Below are 18,383 nucleotides of genomic sequence, written 5' to 3' on the forward strand. Positions count from 1 at the left end.
AATATTCTGACGTATATACCCCCCCCTCTCCGTCATCCCAGGGGTTGCTGGTAAATGTAGTTTATAGTGGCAACCAACATTACAATTCTATTCGACTAAAATATTAGAAAAACTACAACCACCAAGAAGCTTAGCTGTGTGTTTTTACTGCCTGCCGATGCATCGATGACAGTCGGAGGATGGAGGCAGGTAAACAAAAACTGCTAAAACAAATCTAGATTTATTTTGTGTTCATACAGCATTTTGGCAGCACTATTCGCCCTGCAAAATATGAATTACAAAATGACCCCGTATTGAGTGTCTGTTGGTGCTGTAGTCATCAGCTTCGTTATCAGGAAGTGAAATATTTTGATATAAGTTTTAGCCATTGTTCTTTGATATGTCTGTTATGGTCACCCGGCTGTCACAACAAAGTGATATCGGGATATTTTACAATTAAAATGTTAAGTGTCCAACCCGATTCCGTACACAGGCTTGCTTTTGTGTGTTGTATATTATCAGATCTTGCCGATGTTACCCAAGCAGTAGCTAATGAAACAGATAGTGATTACTCTTAGATCGACCATTTTGCACGAGTCATTCCCCGTGCTGTTGTCTAATGATGAACTCACACTGCGCTCTCCGTGTCTGCGTCCCACGGCAGTTTTAGCCAAGTATGAAAACCAAATAAACGCGTTTTCCGAGTTCTTGGAGGACTTGCCCGACACCGAAGAGCCCGTGTGGGTCCTCGGGAAGAGTTACAATGTTAAGACAGGTATGTATCCTACAGGACTGTGTAGCTTGTGCCTCCCTAGTGTTTTACTGTCTTCTGCCATCTTTGGTGTTAGTGTGGTGTGTAGTATCTGTTATGTAAGGACGTTTAGCCTACCTGTACATTTCTGCCTCTTTATGTTTCTGACCAGAGAGAGCAGAGCTGCTTTCAGACATCCAGTCACGCCTCTGGTTCAGCTACAGGAAGAAGTTCTGCCCCATAGGTCGGTAAAACATCAAGATTTCCTCCTTTGGTCCTTAGGAAGGAATGTAACGGGTGAACTAGGAACTCTGCAGTTCTCAACCTTTCTGTGTGTGTGTGCGTGTGTGCAGGAGGGACCGGGCCCTCATCAGATGCAGGCTGGGGATGCATGCTGCGCTGCGGTCAGATGATCCTGGCTCAGGCCCTACTCTGCTCACACCTGGGGAGAGGTGAGCTCCCTGTGTGCGGGTTTGTGTGTGTATGTGTGGGTTTGTGTGCGTGTATATTGTATCCATGTGTGTACCGAGTGTACTGTGTTTATGTGTGGTTGTTTCTACTGTATCTCTGTGCACCTGTACTTATATCCCCCTGCCCCATGTCTGCAGCGTGGAGATGGAGGGGGGAGAGGGGACAGCCAGAAGACTACACCCGCATCCTGCACTGCTTCCTGGACAAGAAGGACTGCTGCTACTCCATCCATCAGATGGGTGAGGGAGGGGAGGGAGGGAGAGGTACTGCTACTCCACCCATCAGATGGGTGAGAGACAGGGTGGGAGAGTGTGGGAGGGGGAGAGAGAGGAAAAAGTGAAGGTGACCGTGGTTGTTGTGTGTTTGCAGCCCAGATGGGGGTAGGAGAGGGCAAGTCTGTAGGAGAGTGGTATGGACCCAACACTGTGGCTCAGGTGCTCAAGTAAGTATGGTGGACACACACATACAGTACACATATACACCGTACACATATATACAGTGCACACACACACACATATAAAAGTAGACACAAACATACAGTACACATACACACAGTACAAACACAGACACACACACACACACACACACACACTGTGTATTAAGCTTGTGCTTCGGTGCCCTGCAGGAAACTGGTGCTGTTTGATGACTGGAACTCTCTGGCCGTCTATGTGTCAATGGACAACACTGTGGTGATTGAAGACATCAGTGAGTATTTATTCTCTCTCTCTCTCTCTCTCTATCTCTATCTCTATCTCTATCTCTCTCTCTCTCTCTCTCTCTCTCTCTCTCTCAACTCTGCTGTCAACTGTTCCATCGATGGTACATCTTAAAGAATGTGACTCTGGTGGGACTCAAACCCACAACCTTTGAATTGTTTATCTTTTCCGGCCTGGAAGTCCTGTGTACCACTGTGTGAACCTGTGTTTCATGTTATCCACAGTTTAAACCTGTGTTCCATGTTCCACAGAGAAGCAGTGTCTACAGACAGGAAGTGGCAGCAGGCTCCGCCCTTCCTGTGGTTGGGGGGAGGTGTTCCCCCCTGCTGACTCCCCTAGCAACGCCCCTGACCACATTTGTTTCTACACAGCGGGAAAACAAGGCTCTGTCTGCCCTCACTCGCACACACACCATCAGACCCACGCACACGCACACTCTCGACCCCACACACACTCTCAACATAAGACACACAGACATTCACAACCCCCCACGCACACGCACCACCAGCCCCACACACACACTCACCATGAGCCCCACACACACAAACCCTCCCAGCCACACACACAGCCCCACTCCCAGCCCCACACCCCACGCTGGAAGCCCCTGCTGCTGGTGATCCCCCTGCGTATGGGCATCAACAACATCAACCCTGTCTACATACAAGCCCTTAAGGTACTTCCTGCTTCCTGGCCTCATGATACACTTGATGTCTCCTGTCATTGGACAGTAGCCGTCATGGGACAGTCATGTGACGTGAGTGTTCCGCCTCCCCAGGAGTGCTTCAAGATGCCCCAGTCCTGTGGTGTTCTGGGGGGCAAGCCCAACCTGGCCTACTACTTTATAGGCAGCCTAGGTGAGTCCAGACCCAGCCCATGACACCAGACCCGGCCCAGGACCCCAGACCCTGACCCTAGACCCCCACTCATTCAGGGTTCTGATGCTGTTCTGTTGTGACGAGTTACATATATATATTCAACCTAGGTCTTCCACCCCCACTTCCCTGACCCCCTAGGAGAGGAGCTGCTGTACCTTGACCCCCACACAACGCAAACCACAGTGGAGGCGGAGCCAGGCGTTGCCATGGACGACCACAGCTACCACTGGACCAGGACGCCTCGACACATGAAGATCACCAGCCTGGACCCTTCGGTTTCCCTGGTAACACACATTCCTCACATACACACAGCCTGGACCCCTCTGTCGCCCTCTTAACACACACACACAGGAACGCGCACAGCCTCGTGTACAGTGGGGTGTGTGTGTGACGGTGTGTGTTCTGTTTGCAGGGTTTCTTCTGTCAGAGCGAGGAGGACTTTGACAACTGGTGCTATCTGGTCCAGCAGGTAAACGGTTAACATCATCGAAATCACAGCATGATGTGGTTGTTGTTTTTGTTTACATCATATTATTGTTCGTGTTGGCATTATTTACATTGTGTCTGTTGTTGACACTGTGCTATGTGTTGATGTGGTTTCCATTTTGAAATTGTTGTAGTTTACATCGTGTTGTTGATGTTGTGGTTTACGTTGGCCAGCAAATGCTGTTGTTGATTTTGTTTACATTGTGTTGTTGATATGGGTGTTTACATCATGCTGTTGTTGCTGACGTCCCCAGGAGATCTTGAAGAAGACGAGTCAGCGCATGTTTGAGCTGGTGGAGAACCATCCTCCTCATTGGCCACCTTTCGTCCCGCCCACCAAACCTGAGGTCCATACCACCGGCGCAGGTCAGAGGAATGAACCTGTCTGTCTCTCTCTCTGTCTGTCTGTCCACCTGTCTCTCTGTCCATCTGTCTGTCTCTCTGTCTGCCTGTGTTTGCTGTCCACCTGTCTGAATGTACCAGCAATAAAACCTAGCGTCTGTCTGTCTGTTTGTCTCACCAGAGTTCATTGAGTCGCCTGACCAGCTGTTAGAGTCTGAGGAAGAGTTTGAGATCCTGAACGTGTGAGCTGCTTCTTACAGACCAACAGAGGGCGCCGTGCTACACAGTTGTCCTGCCTCTGCTGTGCTCTGCTCTGCTCTAGTGTGCTCTGCTCTCCTCTCCTCTAGTGTGCTCTGCTCTGCTCTGCTATCCTCTCCTCTAGTGTGCTCTGTTCTGCTCTGCTATCCTCTCCTCTAGTGTGCTCTGCTCTGCTCTGCTCTGCTCTGCTCTCCTCTAGTGTGCTCTGCTCTGCTATGCTCTCCTCTCCTCTAGTGTGCTCTGCTCTGCTCTGCTATCCTCTCCTCTAGAGTGCACTGCTCTGCTATCCTCTCCTCTAGAGTGCACTGCTCTGCTATCCTCTCCTCTAGAGTGCACTGCTCTGCTATCCTCTCCTCTAGTGTGCTCTGCTCTCCTCTAGTGTGCTCTGCTCTCCTCTAGTGTGCTCTGCTCTGCTCTAGTGTGCTCTGCTCTGCTCTGCTATCCTCTCCTCTAGTGTGCTCTGCTCTACTAGACTCTTCTTTAGTCTGTCTTGCTTCGCTCTGCTCTGTTCTACTCTTCTTTACTGTACTCTGCTTTACTCTCCTCTACTCTGCTACACAGAAGAAGTGCCTCAGAATCACACCAAGCACAAGTTACTCACTGTTCTGCGAAAACACTCTCTTTTACACACACACACACATACACAATCAGGACTCAGCCTGGCCACCAGGACAAAGAGACTTCAAAACAAACTACCTATGTCGAGCAGTTCACATCGTACACAGCGGCGTTCCACACCAGCTTGTCACCACTCTGTCTCACCTTGACGATGTCACCGGAAACCCGAGGTCGGGGTCCTGGCTGCTTCCCGTCGATTGGCGGCTCCGAACGCCACGGAAACCGGCTTGTCCGACGATCAACAGGGCCGCGCGTGTTGTCACAGTAGCAGCAGCTGTTGTCGTGGAGGCTGGGAGGTCCAGAGGTCGGAGAAGGACTTATGGTCATCAGTGTTCAAAACTCACAAGGGGAACACCAAGAGCTTGCTATCAATAAGAAAAGTGCCTCTGAGTGTGTGTTTCTGTATATCTGTTTAGTGAGGGGACCTCTCCTCCGACTACATCGTACATGTCTGATAATTAAAGATGTTTGAACACGAGTCGGGCTCAGAGTGTCATAAGTGTATGGTAGAACATTTGACTGCCGAACAAGAGGTCACAGGTTCAAAGGATGTGTGTCGCTTATGGATAAAAGCTATGTGTGTATGTGTGATGTATATATGATATTACTGTGTGTGTGTGTGTGTGCATATATGTGTGTGCCAGAGATGATTATTTTGTTTCCCTCCACTGGTCTGTGTGACTGAGGTGCCCCACCCTAACAGCCACCCTGAAACGGTTCCTGCAGGGCGACATGGGTGTGGATGCGTGAAAACCCTTGATCAACATCTGTGGCATAATAGAAGCAGAAGTGGAAGTGGGAGGGAAACGTTTCGATGCTGTACACAACCCCACCCTCTACCTCTCCCTGTCTGTCCGCCTTCATTTCTTTGGCACTCTCTCGAATCTGCATTTCTTCTGCCCTCTCTCGAATCTGTGTTTCCCACGTCCTCTGTCACCAGTCTGATCCTGTTTTGGCTGCTGAGTAGCTTGACGTCACTCCTCCTCCACTTGATCTTGACCTAACCTCTTTGTCCTCACACCGCATCGACACCTCCTGCAGACCTCCTGCCAACCTCCTCCAGACCCCCTGATCTACACCGCCTCCTCCACCCACAGACCTCCTGCAGAGCGATACACAACAGATCTAAGGTAACCAAGGTGACAGCCACATTATCCAGGCTTCATGTGCGCCTTGACATCAAACGGGGTGGAGGATGTGTTGTCGATGAGGGTGTGTTCTCAATGAGAGTGTTATGGATGAGGCTGTTATAGACCAGCGGGTTATGGATGAGTATTTATGGATGAGTCTGTTATGGATTAATCTTGTGGATGAGGGTGTGCTATGAATGAGGTAAATATTCTGGATGAGTCTGTTATGGATGAAGGTATTATGAATGAAGGTGTTATGGATCAGGTGTGTTCTATGAATTAGGTGTCTGTTATGGACCAGTTTGTTATGGACGAGTATGTTATGGATGAGGTGTCTGCGGGATATGAATAGTTTAGCATCTCCTTGCTGCCCGGCAGCTCCACCTCTGAGACTGACATGTGCTGTACGCAACAAGAAATAACAACACCTCTCTCTGTTTACTATCATAACCCTCCTCCTATCCCTTCACCTCCCTAACCCTCCGCCTATCTCTCTCTTCACCTCCCTGACCCCTTCTTCCATCTCTCTTTTTTCCTTTTCTCTCCCCCTGTCTCTCTACTCACACTCTCTCTCTCTCTTTCTCTCTCTCTCTCTCTCTCTCTCTCTCTCTCTCTGTCTCTCTGTTAGCATCAAGGCAGGCAGCCCACTTCGAATTGTCATGGCAACAGTGGGTGAATGTGTTGGGCCATAGAAGAGAGTGAGAGAGAGGGAGGGAGTAGTCTGTTGTAACACATAGAGAGGAGCTATTACTGTTGCTGCAGTTGCGGCACCGAGGAGAGTCCTCTCAAGCCTCAGTTCTCCAGCCTCAACCCCAGCCTCAGCCCCAGCCTCAGCCCCAGCCTCAATCCCAGCGTCGCTGTCTCCAGGAGGTAGGTAGCAGGGGGGGCAGAGAGATGGGCAGGGAGGGTTAGGAGGGAGTGTTGTCATTGATGATAGCTTGATGTCCTGGCGCCTGTATGCGTGCGCGCGTGCGTGTCTTGTCGGTTCTGTGGCATGTTGTGATCATGTTTTACATCAACAGTCCAAAATGCAACCGCTGTGGCTGTCTGTTGACGTACCTACCTGTGTGGTTGTGGAGTGTTGACGTGCATGCGTGTGTGTGTGTGTGGAGTGTTTACATGTGTGCGTGTGTGTGTGGAGTGTTTACATGTGTGTGTGTGTGTGTGTGTGTGTGGAGTGTTTACATGTGTGTGTGTGTGTGTGTGTGTGTGGAGTGTTTTGCATGTGTGTGTGTGTGCATGCTTGCATGTAACTGCCATGTGTCCCAGGGTGTCTCTTCCCTTGACAGGTCACCTCCCTTAGACTGCTCATCATCCCTCTCTCTCTCTCCCTCTCTCTGTTTCCCTCTGTCTCTCTACCTCTCCCTCCCTCCCCTCTCCCTCTCTTTATCCACCCCTCCCTGTCTATCTCTATAAACCCCTCTCCATATGCCCTTATAACTCTTTGTCACTGTCTGTATCCTTCTCTACCTCTCGTTCACTCTCTCCATCCCTCTCTCTTTCTATCCCCGTCTCTTCATCCCTCTTTATCTCTCTCTATCACTCTTTCTCTCTCTCTCTGCCCCCCCCTTTTGTTGTCATACTCTGGCAGAGGACAGAGAGCAATATATCTAAACAGGAAGTTACAACACAAGTTATTGTGCCATCACCATGACGATGCTCTAAACTCTAATGTAATCAAGGAAGTGGCAGTTAGAAAAGACCCATGCCAAGAACCAAGTCCAGACCCATACCCAGCCACTGACCAGACCAGACCAGCTTAGTCCAGTCCAGTCCGGACCAGAGAACAGCCCTGACCAGACCAGGCTAGGCCAGAGACCACACCTGACCAGGTTAGGCCAGGCCAGTCCAGACCAGGCCAAAATAGACTAAATCAGACCCAAGCAGGCCAGGCACAGTAAAGAGACATACAATTTTCTTTCTTTTAACACACAGAGGTTGTTGCCATAGAGATAGTTGATGATGTAATGTGGGTTATTTGTATTCTATAATGTTTCTGCTCCACCCTCCCTCGCGTGCACCTCTACGACTCTGGCATGTGTCCGTGTCTTCACAGCTAACTGGGATCCTGCCAGTCACTGCTTTCTCCTGTGTCTGCTGTCAGTGGATCTGTGTGTCAGTGTGTCAGTCAATGTCTGACTGTCTGTCTGTATGTATGTATGTAGAGTAGGTCTGCTGTAGACTGTATAGACTAGGTCTGCTGTAGGCTGTGTAGACTAGGTCTGCTGTAGGCTGTAAACTGTGTAGAGTAGGTCTATATGCAAACCCGTGTAGACTAGGTCTGCTGTAGGCTGTAGACTGTGTCGAGTAGGTCTATATGCAAACCTGTGTAGACTACGTCTGCTGTGGGCTGTAGACTGTGTTGAGTAGGTCTATATGCAAACCTGTGTAGACTAGGTCTGCTGTAGGCTGTAAACTGTGTTGAGTAGGTCTATATGCAAACCTGTGTAGACTAGGTCTGCTGTAGGATGTAAAATGTGTAGACCGTGTAGAGGTCTATATGGTCAATATGTAGACTGTGAAGTGTAGTCTATACGTAGAATGTTTATTGTTGTTTTTCTGATTGTGGAATGGCAGGCAGAATAGCAGTTGCCATGGAAATCACCCCCTCAACCAAATCAGATGCATCTCAAGATAAACCGAGATATGTTTCTGTCCTTCTCGATGTCATCGCTTTCTCTCTTTTCTCTCCCTCCTCTCTTATTATCTCTCCTTTCACTTCCTACTTCCTCTCTTTCTCTCTCTTTCTATGTCTCTCTTACCTTCCCTCTCTCTCAGTCCAGTTCGTCCTCACCAAGACTTGTCTAACAGAAGAGGTTTTGTCGAGTGGAGAAGAGGAGGATAAGGGTGAAGGGAGGAGTGGAGTGGTATAGGGAAAAGAGAGAGGAGGAGAGGAGAAGGACAGGAGTGAAGGAGGGAATCTCTGACGTTGTTTTCCTCTGTTGTTCATCAGGTTTTGAACACGGAGCTCTGTTGTCACAGCAACCAATCCACTGGCTGAACTGCTGACCCCTTCTGGTCTCTCCAGGTCTACACTGCATTACTGGAGACTCTACTGTTCTCTACTGGACTCTACTAATTTCTACTGAATTCTACTGGTCTCTACTGATTTAGATTACTTTCTACTGTATTCTGCTGAACTGTGCTGTACTGATCTGTACTGAACTCTATTGAAGTCTACCGGACTCCACTGAACTCTATTGTACTGTTCTGTATCTCTCCTGGTCTACCCCGGTCTTGCTGAGCTAGCATGGACCCTGGGGGTCTGCAGTGCCCCCCCCCTTCCTGGGATGGCCCCCCTCAGTCCAGTTTTTCCCCGCTGTGGGGGCGGGGCTACCAGCAGCTGTCTCCCTGCCCTGACCTGGTCCGCTCCCGCTGCCAGCACCCCGACGCACAGCACCACTCGGAAAGGTCAGGGGTCGCCACGCTGGCTCCAGGGTGTGCTGGGAAACCTGGGGAGGGGTGGGAGGGTAGAGGGGAGGCCAGACTTCCTGAGGGAGGGGGGCGGATGACATCAACAAACAGCCCAGAGTTCAGAGGTCGTTCCTTCTCGGCTGTCTCGGCCTCCAAGCCTCTCCCCCCTCGTGGGGAGTTGGACAGCTCCCACCCCAGCGCTGGTCCTGATTGTCTCGCACCCTCAGACTCCTCCCCCGAGGGGGTGTGCCGCTCACGGTCTCGCAGCATCATCCTGAGGAAGAGCAAACGCAGACCGGCCCCGCCGCAGCGCAGCATATCCCTCCGCCGAGACGGCACCACCTCTGAGACCAGAGAAAGTAGGACCCAGAGCCTGTACCTTCCCAATGACGCGCTCTGCTTCCTGCCCGACCTCATCCTCATCTCCAAACCCCGAGCTGGGGAGGAAGGGGAGGAGCCTTCCCCCGTTAACCCCGCCCAGGGAAAGCTTCCCGTCAACGGCGGTAACCTGGAGCAACCAGAGGTGATGGATCCCTATTGCACCATGCTGCCTGGGGTGGGGCGGGGCTGGGGGAGGAACAAGCCCCCCCTTCCCCCCCGGGGCCCCCTCAACCCCCCCCTGCCCCCCCAGACCCCTGTTCATACCCAGTCCTCCTCCCCCAATCCTCCTCCCGCCCAACCCCCTACCCTCTCCCCCCCCGTCACCCCCACCTCCACCATCACGGGCCCCTCCCCCCTGGGATGCAGGATGAGGCCCCGTGCCTCCCCGCCTTCTCAGGGCAGCAGGGTGAGGTTGTCTCTGGAGCTGCCCGCCCCCACCCCGCCATCCCCAGGCCCCGCTCCTGGCCCTGACCCCTCACTCCGCCCCAGAGCCACGCGGCGCCATTCCGACTCGTCTGCGTTCTGCCGCCTCCGAGGCCTGGGCGCCAGCGTGGCGGTGATGCCCGTGGTCACGCAGGAAGACCTCAGCACCATCCGGCTCCGCCCCCTCGGTGCCCCCAACGCCGACCCCGGCCCTGAGCCACACGAGGATGTCACCACCGGGGAGGCCTCCTGCCCACCGCTGCCTCAGGGTCCTAAAGGTAGACCGCCGCCTGTGGCAGCCAAGCCCCCGGTGCCCAGGTGGCTGCCTGGTCACACAGCAGAGACAGAGACCCCCCCAGCCCCCCAGGGTCAGCATGTACCCCTCCACCCCCTTCAGGAGCGGGGGCAGGGGCAGGACCAGGGAGAGGGGCAGGATCAGAGAGAGGTCCTCTATATGAAGGTCAGAAGGCCCAAACCTAAGAGGTCTCACCAACCTCAGATCATGTCCATTAGTGATGACATCACTCAGCAGCAACCTCACTGGCCCCCTGGTCATGTGACTGACTCATCACCGGCCCGTACCTTCAGCCAACCAGAGACCAGAAGTGGAGAGGGGTCTGCTCCAAACAGAATTCCAGAATGTTCTCTTCAGAGGAATAAGAAGCTGACTCCGCCCCCTGTCCCCAGAAAACCAGATGTCATCCTGAGACCGTCATCGTTCTACCTGAACTGCACAGATTCAGGTACACTTACAGGTGCAAGTACAGATACAAGTAAAGGTACACACATGGGTACAAATACAGAAACAGCCTACAGGTACAGGTACAAATAAAGGTTCAGTTACGCACACAGGTACAGGTACAGCTACAAGTACAAGTACAAGTACAGGTACAGGTACAGGCTACTGTACCTGTACAGGTAGTTGGCTGATAGGCTTGTTTTCTCAGCAGGTGTGTGTCTGGAGGAGAGGGGGGAGAGAGGAGCTCTGTGCCCCAGATTAGGATGCCCTGTCAAGGGGAGAAGGATGACCCCCATCATCCCCATGCCGAGGACCTCTTCACCATCATACACAGGTATGACTTCTGTCTCACTGCTCATCGAGAAAGATGCAAAACTGTCTGTCTGACTGCAATCTCTCCTCTCCCCCCTCTCTCCTCTCCCCCCTCTCTTCTCTCCTTTCTTTCTGTTCTTCTCTCCTCCTCCTCCCCTCTCTCCTCCTCTCTCGTCTCGTCTCCTCTCCTTCCATCTCGCTCCCTCTCGTCCACTCCTCTCTCCTGTCCTCTCCTCTCCTCTCCTCTCTCAGGTCAAAGAAAAAGCTCCTCTCCTCCAAGGAAAGTGTGGAGGTGTCGGGGGGCAGACAGGCGCTAGGGTCGCCCTCCCGAGGGAGCTGTGACCCCCGCAGCCAGGACCAGAGTCAGAGGTCAACCTCCAAGACCGACAGCTTCATGGCGTTCCTTCAGAGGAGGCGGAGCCAGAAGCCCACAGCCAGAGAGAGGGTGTCGGCCGCAGAACTGCTCAAGACCTCCAAGCCATTACCCAATCACAATGCAGAGCTGGCCGAGCCCTAGAAACCTTGAGACAATCAGAAAGCCTTTCCAGAGACCTGGGACTATGTGAGGTGTAAAACACAAGCCCTGGGACAGACTTTAGACAATCAAAGAGAGGAAAGCCGGGCTAAAGAAAAGTGCCCCAATTACTGTATTGATGCTTCAAACTTTGTTTCTGTGGTGCTCTGCTTTATGTTGCTCATGAGATTAAATAATCTATGTCAAACATTTGTACTGCCTTATCCGACCACGCCCACCAGTCTATCTGTCCACACCCAGTCGACTGTCTGGCAACGCCCACTGCTTGTTTATATGACCACGCCTACATTACTCTGACCACTCAGCTTCTCTGCTTGTGATTATGGTCCTGCTGATGAAATAAATATTAAAAAGGTGTGTGTCACCAACATTCTTTCAGATTTTGTGGGTTTTTATGTGTGTACTTGTTTTAAGAGAGGCGTACACAGACAGCACTAGTAGGTATAGACATACACACACAGCACTGGTAGGTATGGACACACACACACAGACACGCACTGGTAGGTACTAGTGTAGAGATATTGGTGGACAGACAGATAGGGATTATGATCTGCATAATCCTCAAATCGTTATCCTTCTGTAATGGATGTGTCACTGGCTGGTCCACTCCTGTCTTCCCCATTCGTCTACTCCCGCTCTTCCCCAACACTCCTCTGTACTTCCTCCTGTCCAACACTCTTTCGCTCCATTCCTCCTCCTCTCCAACACTTCCTCCCCCTGAGATCATAAGGAGGAAGGATCTCAGGTCGTAACCAGGAAGGGGATCTCTGAGGTCGCAACTAACTTCCTGTCTGTCTGCTTGTCTGCGTGTTTGGCTAGGCTAAAATAAGTTGGGCTAAGCTAGGTTACCCCAGTTATAGGATCTTTTCTCCTTCCACCCAGAAGTCCCAACTTTTTGCCTTCAAAACCCTCTCCGTCCAATATCATGTAGCCTCCCCACCACCCTCACCTCCTATCATGCCATGCCTCCCCTCTCCCCCCTGCTCTTGCCCCTGGGCCTCCTCCTCCTCGCCTCCCTCCCCTTCCTCCCCCAGGCTGGTGTGTTCCGAGTCGGGGTGCTGGGACCCTGGTCATGTGACCCCCTGTTCGCCAAAGCCCGGCCCCAGCTGGCGGCCATGTTGGCGGTGGAGCGTATCAACCACGACCCCAGCCTGTCTCTGGGCGTGGTGTTCCAGTACGAGGTCCTGGAGGAGGGCTGCCAGACATCTCGGGCGCTAGGGGGTTTCCTACACCACCATTCACGGCCCAAAGCCTCCCTTGGGCCTGTCAACCCATGCTACTGTGATGCTGCATCCCTGTTGGCTAATTACTGTTTCTTGCGGGCGCAGAGTTCACTCTTTTACAGAACTCGCAAAATCAAGCTCTGATTGGTTGTTGACAGATCACAGGAAGAGTTGTTAGTATGGCCGCTCTTCCTCCTCTTCTTCTTCCTGACAGGGAGTCAGGTGGCTGAGCAGTAGGGAATCGGGCTAGTAATCTGAAGGTCACCAGATTCCCGGCTGAGCCGAATGACGTTGTGTCCTTGGGCAAGGCACTTCACCCTACTTGCCTCGGGGGAATGTCCCTGTACTTACTGTAAGTTGCTCTGGATAAGAGCGTCTGCTAAATGACTCACATTTAATTTAATTCTTCACGGGGAGTTTTGGCACACGTCTCCCAGCGTTTCCTTCCATTTTTCATCCCTGGTTCCATTTAGACAGTGTCTCTGTGGCGCAATTGGTTAGCGCGTTCGGCTATTAACTGAAAGGATGGTGGTTCGAGCCCACCCAGGGACGAAGTATTTCTCGTTTGCTTCCGTTGCGGGTCCTGCCTGTGTGACAAAGAGCTGCACTGCCATCAGAGTCGAAGAAGCTGAAAAATCTCTTCATTCTGGTGCCTTGAGAGGCTTTGCTGCATGCTGGGCATAACCTTAAAGCACCTACCCGAATAGAGAAAAAACTGCAGCCCGAGCCCGTCGTGGAGCCTTGGGCAAGGTGCCGTGGCTTAGTTGGTCAAAGCGCCTGTCTAGTAAACAGGAGATCCTGAGTTCGAATCTCAGCGGTACCTTTTCTGGCGCAAAAGGAAACCGACCTCTACCTGGTGGTAGGTTCACTTGAAAGCTTAGCCATTGCAACTTGGCCCCCATCCTTGAGAGTGCGCAGAGTTTGATTCCCGGTCAGGGAACTTTAGGTTCAGCCAAAAGCTTGGTGACACTGGCTTTTTGTATCCTTTGTATCAAGGCGTGCAACAAGTCACACTGTATAGTTTGAACACACAACTCACCCAGGGACTTGAACCCTGGACCCTCAGATTAAAAGTCTGATGCTCTGCCGACTGAGCTATCCGGGATCCGGAGCTACAGAAAACACGGAGGAGTTTGGTGGAACTTCCGCATGTAAATCTCTTCGCACACGCAAACCCTTAGGGAGCGTATGGCGAATCCCTGGCAAGTTTAGCGGGGTTTGTTCATTGAAGAACAGAAACACTTTGCCAATTGTCAACATCAGTGAACACGCACGCGTCAAATTATCTTTGACAATGAATTTGTTAAAGTAAGGTCAATACGGATGGTATGAGCAAGTTTGATTTTGAACTTGTTATGAGATTGGTTTCAATGAACAGCTGCAGGGGTCACGAGACTGAGTCTGCGTGATCTCAGTCAGGTTGCAATTGGAATTGCGTTTTCGGGGGCTTCTTCTGTGGAATCGTTCAGGTAATGTTGCACAGGCACTAAACTCGTTGAATCCCAGGAGAAGCTTGGGATTCACTTTGTGGCACAGCGTTTGCACATCAGAGTCAGAATGTTGCCTCGTTGCATGCACATGGGCCTCGTGGCGCCACGGTAGCGCGTCTGACTCCAGATCAGAAGGTTGGTCAGGCCATGCCTAAATGTCCACTTTTCAAAGTGATGGAATTTCCCCCCTATTGCTCCAATTCTTCTGAAACTTTGTGTACGTGTCAAATTTTTCATGAGGAACAAAAAAGCCTTGATTTTCGATTTTCCTGTACAGTGATAATTTGGGAAAACCTTCTAAATCGATCTTGTCTTAAACAAAAGGTCAGATTGACTTGAAATGTTGTAAACAGTTTCGTAAAGTTCTGTGACAGTTTAGAATTTTGTATATTTTGTATTACAGTCTTCTCTTGATCATCACTAACGTAGACAGGGTCAAAAACAGCGAGTGCAACCGATGGCAACCTAAAATGAATCCCATCCAAAGACGTGCCCAAGGGAACATTCTCTACCTACTACCATCAAAACGAAAGAACGCTGTAAACCTCTTGATAAGCGAGTGCCATGTTAGTGATAGCATCTGTCTTTGTCACAGATCTAAGCCATTTTGTATTCTATGATGGCACTTTTTACACATAGCAACATGTGTTGATAGATGTGTTGTATAGATGTGTTACAAATGGTAAAAAGTCTATCATTGTCTTTCCAAAGGACCATCAATAAATGGGCTTCAACCCCACATTTTAAAACCTTGTGCACTGTGTATTCATGATAATTGTCATGAATGTGAAGATATTTGATGTTTTCAATTCAAATTTAATTTTATTATGTCTGTTAAGAACAGAAAAAAACACATACATGTTGCCACCTCGGACATCGCCATCATAGTAAGTCCATTTCAACATGGTGAATGGTGAAATTTGGCATGAAACTGAGAGGTGGTAAATTGCTGTCAGATGAGAATCATCAAGAGACACAGATCAATTACATCAGTTAGACTGCCTGTCCCTGCCTCCTTGAAAAACGGCATTCTCTAGCCATGGCTACCTGACTTCTTAACATGTACCCCCACTGCACAGATAGGCCTAATGCCTCCCTGACTCTTTCTCATGAGAGTGTCACAACACTTACCTTTTCTCTCAATTAGCAATAAGAGAAGATAAACATCATTGTGTGTACTGTATTACTGTCTATGATTGGGTATGATACCAGTGAATCACTCTTTCAGATGTAGAATGAATTTAATTCATTTATTGTCAGTTAACCAAGCTATTTAGCTAGCCAATGCTATAAACAGTTGGTAGTAGTTATTAAACTAGCTAGACGCTGAGGACTGAAAATGTAAAAAACGAGTAGCACTTTAATTCGTAAATGTGATATAAGTTAAAGGCCAAATATTAACCATATTTGCAGTTTATTTTGCTTTTAATTGGGATAAAGTAAACATCTGTTGAGAATTTTAACATAAATATTTTGATTGTATTGAATTGAAACCCCCAAAATACACCGGGTCCACCTGACCCACAACCCTTGCTGAGTAAAAACCACACAAGGGTTGAGTTAGCTTGAGTTTAAAGTATCTATGTGAACTAACATCAGTAATATTATCTAGATATAATTAGTTATGATTTCAAAGAAGAAGAGATTAAAGGATTTTTCAATGTTTCCATGAAACCATGTTGCACCACCATGTTTCTACAGAAGCCTAGAAGGGACAAAACACTGGCTTAAGATGGCTTTTCGCATTTGTTATAGCATTTGACTGCCACCGTAATTATGCTTGTAAAGGAAAGGGTATTAAGCTGGTTGCAATCCAGCAACCTTAACACTAGATGCCACTAAAAAACGACACACTTATACCTTGAACTTTAGCTAAGGTTGTCTCAGAAGATCGCCTGTAGTAAGGATTCACTCATTCCACTTCACTCCACTCTTTATCAGCGGGTAATAGACCAGGTTGGTGTTGTTTGATTGTCTTAGTTAAGTTTAACATTCATTTGAAGTAACTCATGATGCATTTTATCCAGTGGGGCGCCTGAAAAAATTCACAGGAGGGGGGCAATTCTTTTGACAATGATTAAGGCGACCCATACAATTGTATCAATTTGGTATTAGCTAAGTATCTCATACAGCAATAACCTTTGGAAAAATGATGATGACCCTTATAGCTAAATAGAGTAGCAGACAACATAAATATTTACATAGAGTAGCTAGTTACAGGTGGAAAGCAATGGAAGAAAGTTGCATCCAGGGGCCTTCATAAGCAAAAATAATTCATTACTCACATTACTCAAATGTTGCATGATGTAAAATATTTAGTGACTGATCTTGAAAGTATTGACTAACCAAAGCAAAATAAGTAATCACATGGAAAATAACCAGTAGCGAACATTCACACAGCAAAACCTATGAAAAGTGACAGTGGTATAGACCTAGCCTGGCTCTGCCCTCCTACGTACTTCCGCTCAATTTGGATTTTGCTTCTGTACTAGGTCTGGGAGTTTGACTTTGAAGTCGGTTTTCAGAAACAATTTTTTGGTAGGTCCAATCAGCGAACAGAGGCAGTGGCTGAGAATTATGACGTTAATGTCATGCACTAGTTTGAGGAGTTCAGTAATGGCGGCGGAGAAAGATGCGAGCGAAGCTATTCTGCGGTTGTGGCAACGCTGCCGGATATCCATATGTTAAAGCCGAAGCAAGAACATTCCATGCTGAGTTTTATTGTTGGTCATAATGTTGTGGCCCTCCTTTCCACGAGGTTCGGGAAAAGTTTGATTTTCCAGCTACGGCAGCTAGCTCCGTTACAGTAGTGGTGAAGGAGTTGGCTAAGGCTAACGCTTGCGATTGGTTATGGCAAATCAGAGTGGCTCTGGGCAGATCCAATAGTTTTAAACTTCAACAGAGGACCCGCCTTCAAGGAAGTTAACTTTTGTCAATGGAGCGATCCCAGACCCTCTATACAAATGAAATGTACGAGGGTCTGGTTAGGACCAGGCTGGTATAGACCGTGTTCAAAGGCACGATTTTCTTTCGTACCAATTTTTGGACAGGTAGGGTTTCCCTGATCGTTGAGTTGTTGCCCTGAACGTTAGCCATCGTAACAGAATGCGACTTGATTAAAGCCGTATGACGTCCTTATACGCAGTATGATGAAGGTACGGTGGGGCGAGCACTCCCGTAATCCATAGAGATTGCATTGAGAGCCCTGTTTTGTAAAAAATTAAAATAAAATTAACATGAGTCTATAAGACTCTTATAGCTATATCTATGAAGGTTTCTAAGCTCTAAAACCGTTACCTTTCGAGATATTCAAGATTTGTTTTAAATATTTGTGTTGGACGCAAAAAGTTTCAAATCTTGAATGTCTTGAATATCTTGAAAAGTAAAAGTTTTAGAACTTAGAAACCTCACAGTATATGTGTAAACATGCCTTTTTCGGTCAATTTGAGACCCTATTCAAGTGTCTATGACCTTCAGAAGCTTAGATACAGATGTGCTGGACCCGTGCTAAAAGGGCGTGGCAAAATCTAAATGGGTTACAGTAAACGACAGCACCCAAGTTTTGTTCCTCATGGTGAAATTAGCCAAAAACTGTTGAGAATTTGTACCGCTTATAATCCATACTCAACCTATAGCCTGCTACTGGAGTAATCATATAATTCCTCAGTTTTGTTTTTAAAACATGTGCCCTCACACTTCCATTTAGGTTGATTTTGGTTTCATTTGAGCGATTTTGAAGTCAAAGCACTAGCAACCTTGATTTGCACTATAACTGTTGTGTTGGTGAAGGGAAAAAAATGGTCCATAGAATTCACAATTATGCCACTTTCAATTGTATTTGAACATTTTTTACGGGATGGTCTGAACAAAATTGGCACAATATACTTCCCTAAGGTCCTAAATATTGTGTTGACAACTTGACATGTTCAATGTCATTATTGCACTTACATTTGTAAAGATTCTCCTGTAATTAAAGATAACTAGTTGTTGGATTGGATTTATGACCCCTTGTCCTTTTTTGCACAAGGAGCGACCCCCATCAAGTTGTTGGACGTAACTAAGTAACTTTTACTATTGGGTGAGTTAGAGATAAAATTCAACATCACATGGCTTATCAGATTTTGTATGGTGGTGCTGAAACCAGAACTTTGACACGATCATAAGGGAGAGGTGTCTGCTGAGGTATGTGGGATTTTGTACTTCTTGATATATAATACTGTTACCCTGTCTATCTAATATT

The 18,383-nt window shown here is 48.7% G+C and overlaps 2 protein-coding genes and 2 non-coding genes across 4 annotated transcripts; all 4 read left to right on the forward strand.

Moving 5' to 3' along the window:
* Positions 1 to 49: 49 nt before the first annotated feature.
* Positions 50 to 4,974, forward strand: atg4a (autophagy related 4A, cysteine peptidase). The gene is made up of 13 exons (XM_084683850.1): positions 50 to 189; positions 644 to 754; positions 903 to 974; positions 1,084 to 1,182; positions 1,339 to 1,440; positions 1,571 to 1,643; positions 1,827 to 1,906; positions 2,169 to 2,590; positions 2,693 to 2,771; positions 2,931 to 3,076; positions 3,205 to 3,261; positions 3,533 to 3,644; positions 3,802 to 4,974. Exons 1-13 carry the CDS (start codon positions 180 to 182, stop codon positions 3,864 to 3,866), a joined length of 1,428 nt encoding a protein of 475 aa, XP_084539976.1. The 5' UTR covers positions 50 to 179; the 3' UTR covers positions 3,867 to 4,974.
* Positions 4,975 to 9,109: 4,135 nt separating this feature from the next.
* Positions 9,110 to 11,803, forward strand: LOC146245692 (uncharacterized). Its single transcript, XM_084683437.1, is given in 5 exon segments — positions 9,110 to 9,601; positions 9,788 to 10,556; positions 10,558 to 10,601; positions 10,795 to 10,917; positions 11,148 to 11,803. Coding segments are annotated over 5 exon segments (1,668 nt in total). The 5' UTR covers positions 9,110 to 9,134; the 3' UTR covers positions 11,413 to 11,803.
* A 1,328-nt stretch (positions 11,804 to 13,131) lies between these two features.
* trnan-auu (transfer RNA asparagine (anticodon AUU)) lies at positions 13,132 to 13,205 on the forward strand. Its single transcript has one exon. It is a non-coding gene; the product is annotated as a tRNA-Asn (tRNA).
* A 197-nt stretch (positions 13,206 to 13,402) lies between these two features.
* On the forward strand, positions 13,403 to 13,476 carry trnat-agu (transfer RNA threonine (anticodon AGU)). The gene has a single exon. It is a non-coding gene; the product is annotated as a tRNA-Thr (tRNA).
* The last annotated feature ends 4,907 nt before the right edge of the window (positions 13,477 to 18,383 follow it).

The sequence above is a fragment of the Hypomesus nipponensis genome, chromosome 20, assembly GCF_054491055.1.
Source record: "Hypomesus nipponensis isolate SF chromosome 20, ASM5449105v1, whole genome shotgun sequence".
NCBI classification, from domain to species: Eukaryota; Metazoa; Chordata; class Actinopteri; order Osmeriformes; family Osmeridae; genus Hypomesus; species Hypomesus nipponensis.

Coding starts and splice junctions, on each gene's coding strand:
- atg4a (XM_084683850.1), top strand. Junction 1,441..1,570: donor CTACTCCATCCATCAGATGG/GTGAGGGAGGGG, acceptor GTGTGTTTGCAG/CCCAGATGGGGGTAGGAGAG. Junction 2,591..2,692: donor TCTACATACAAGCCCTTAAG/GTACTTCCTGCT, acceptor CCGCCTCCCCAG/GAGTGCTTCAAGATGCCCCA.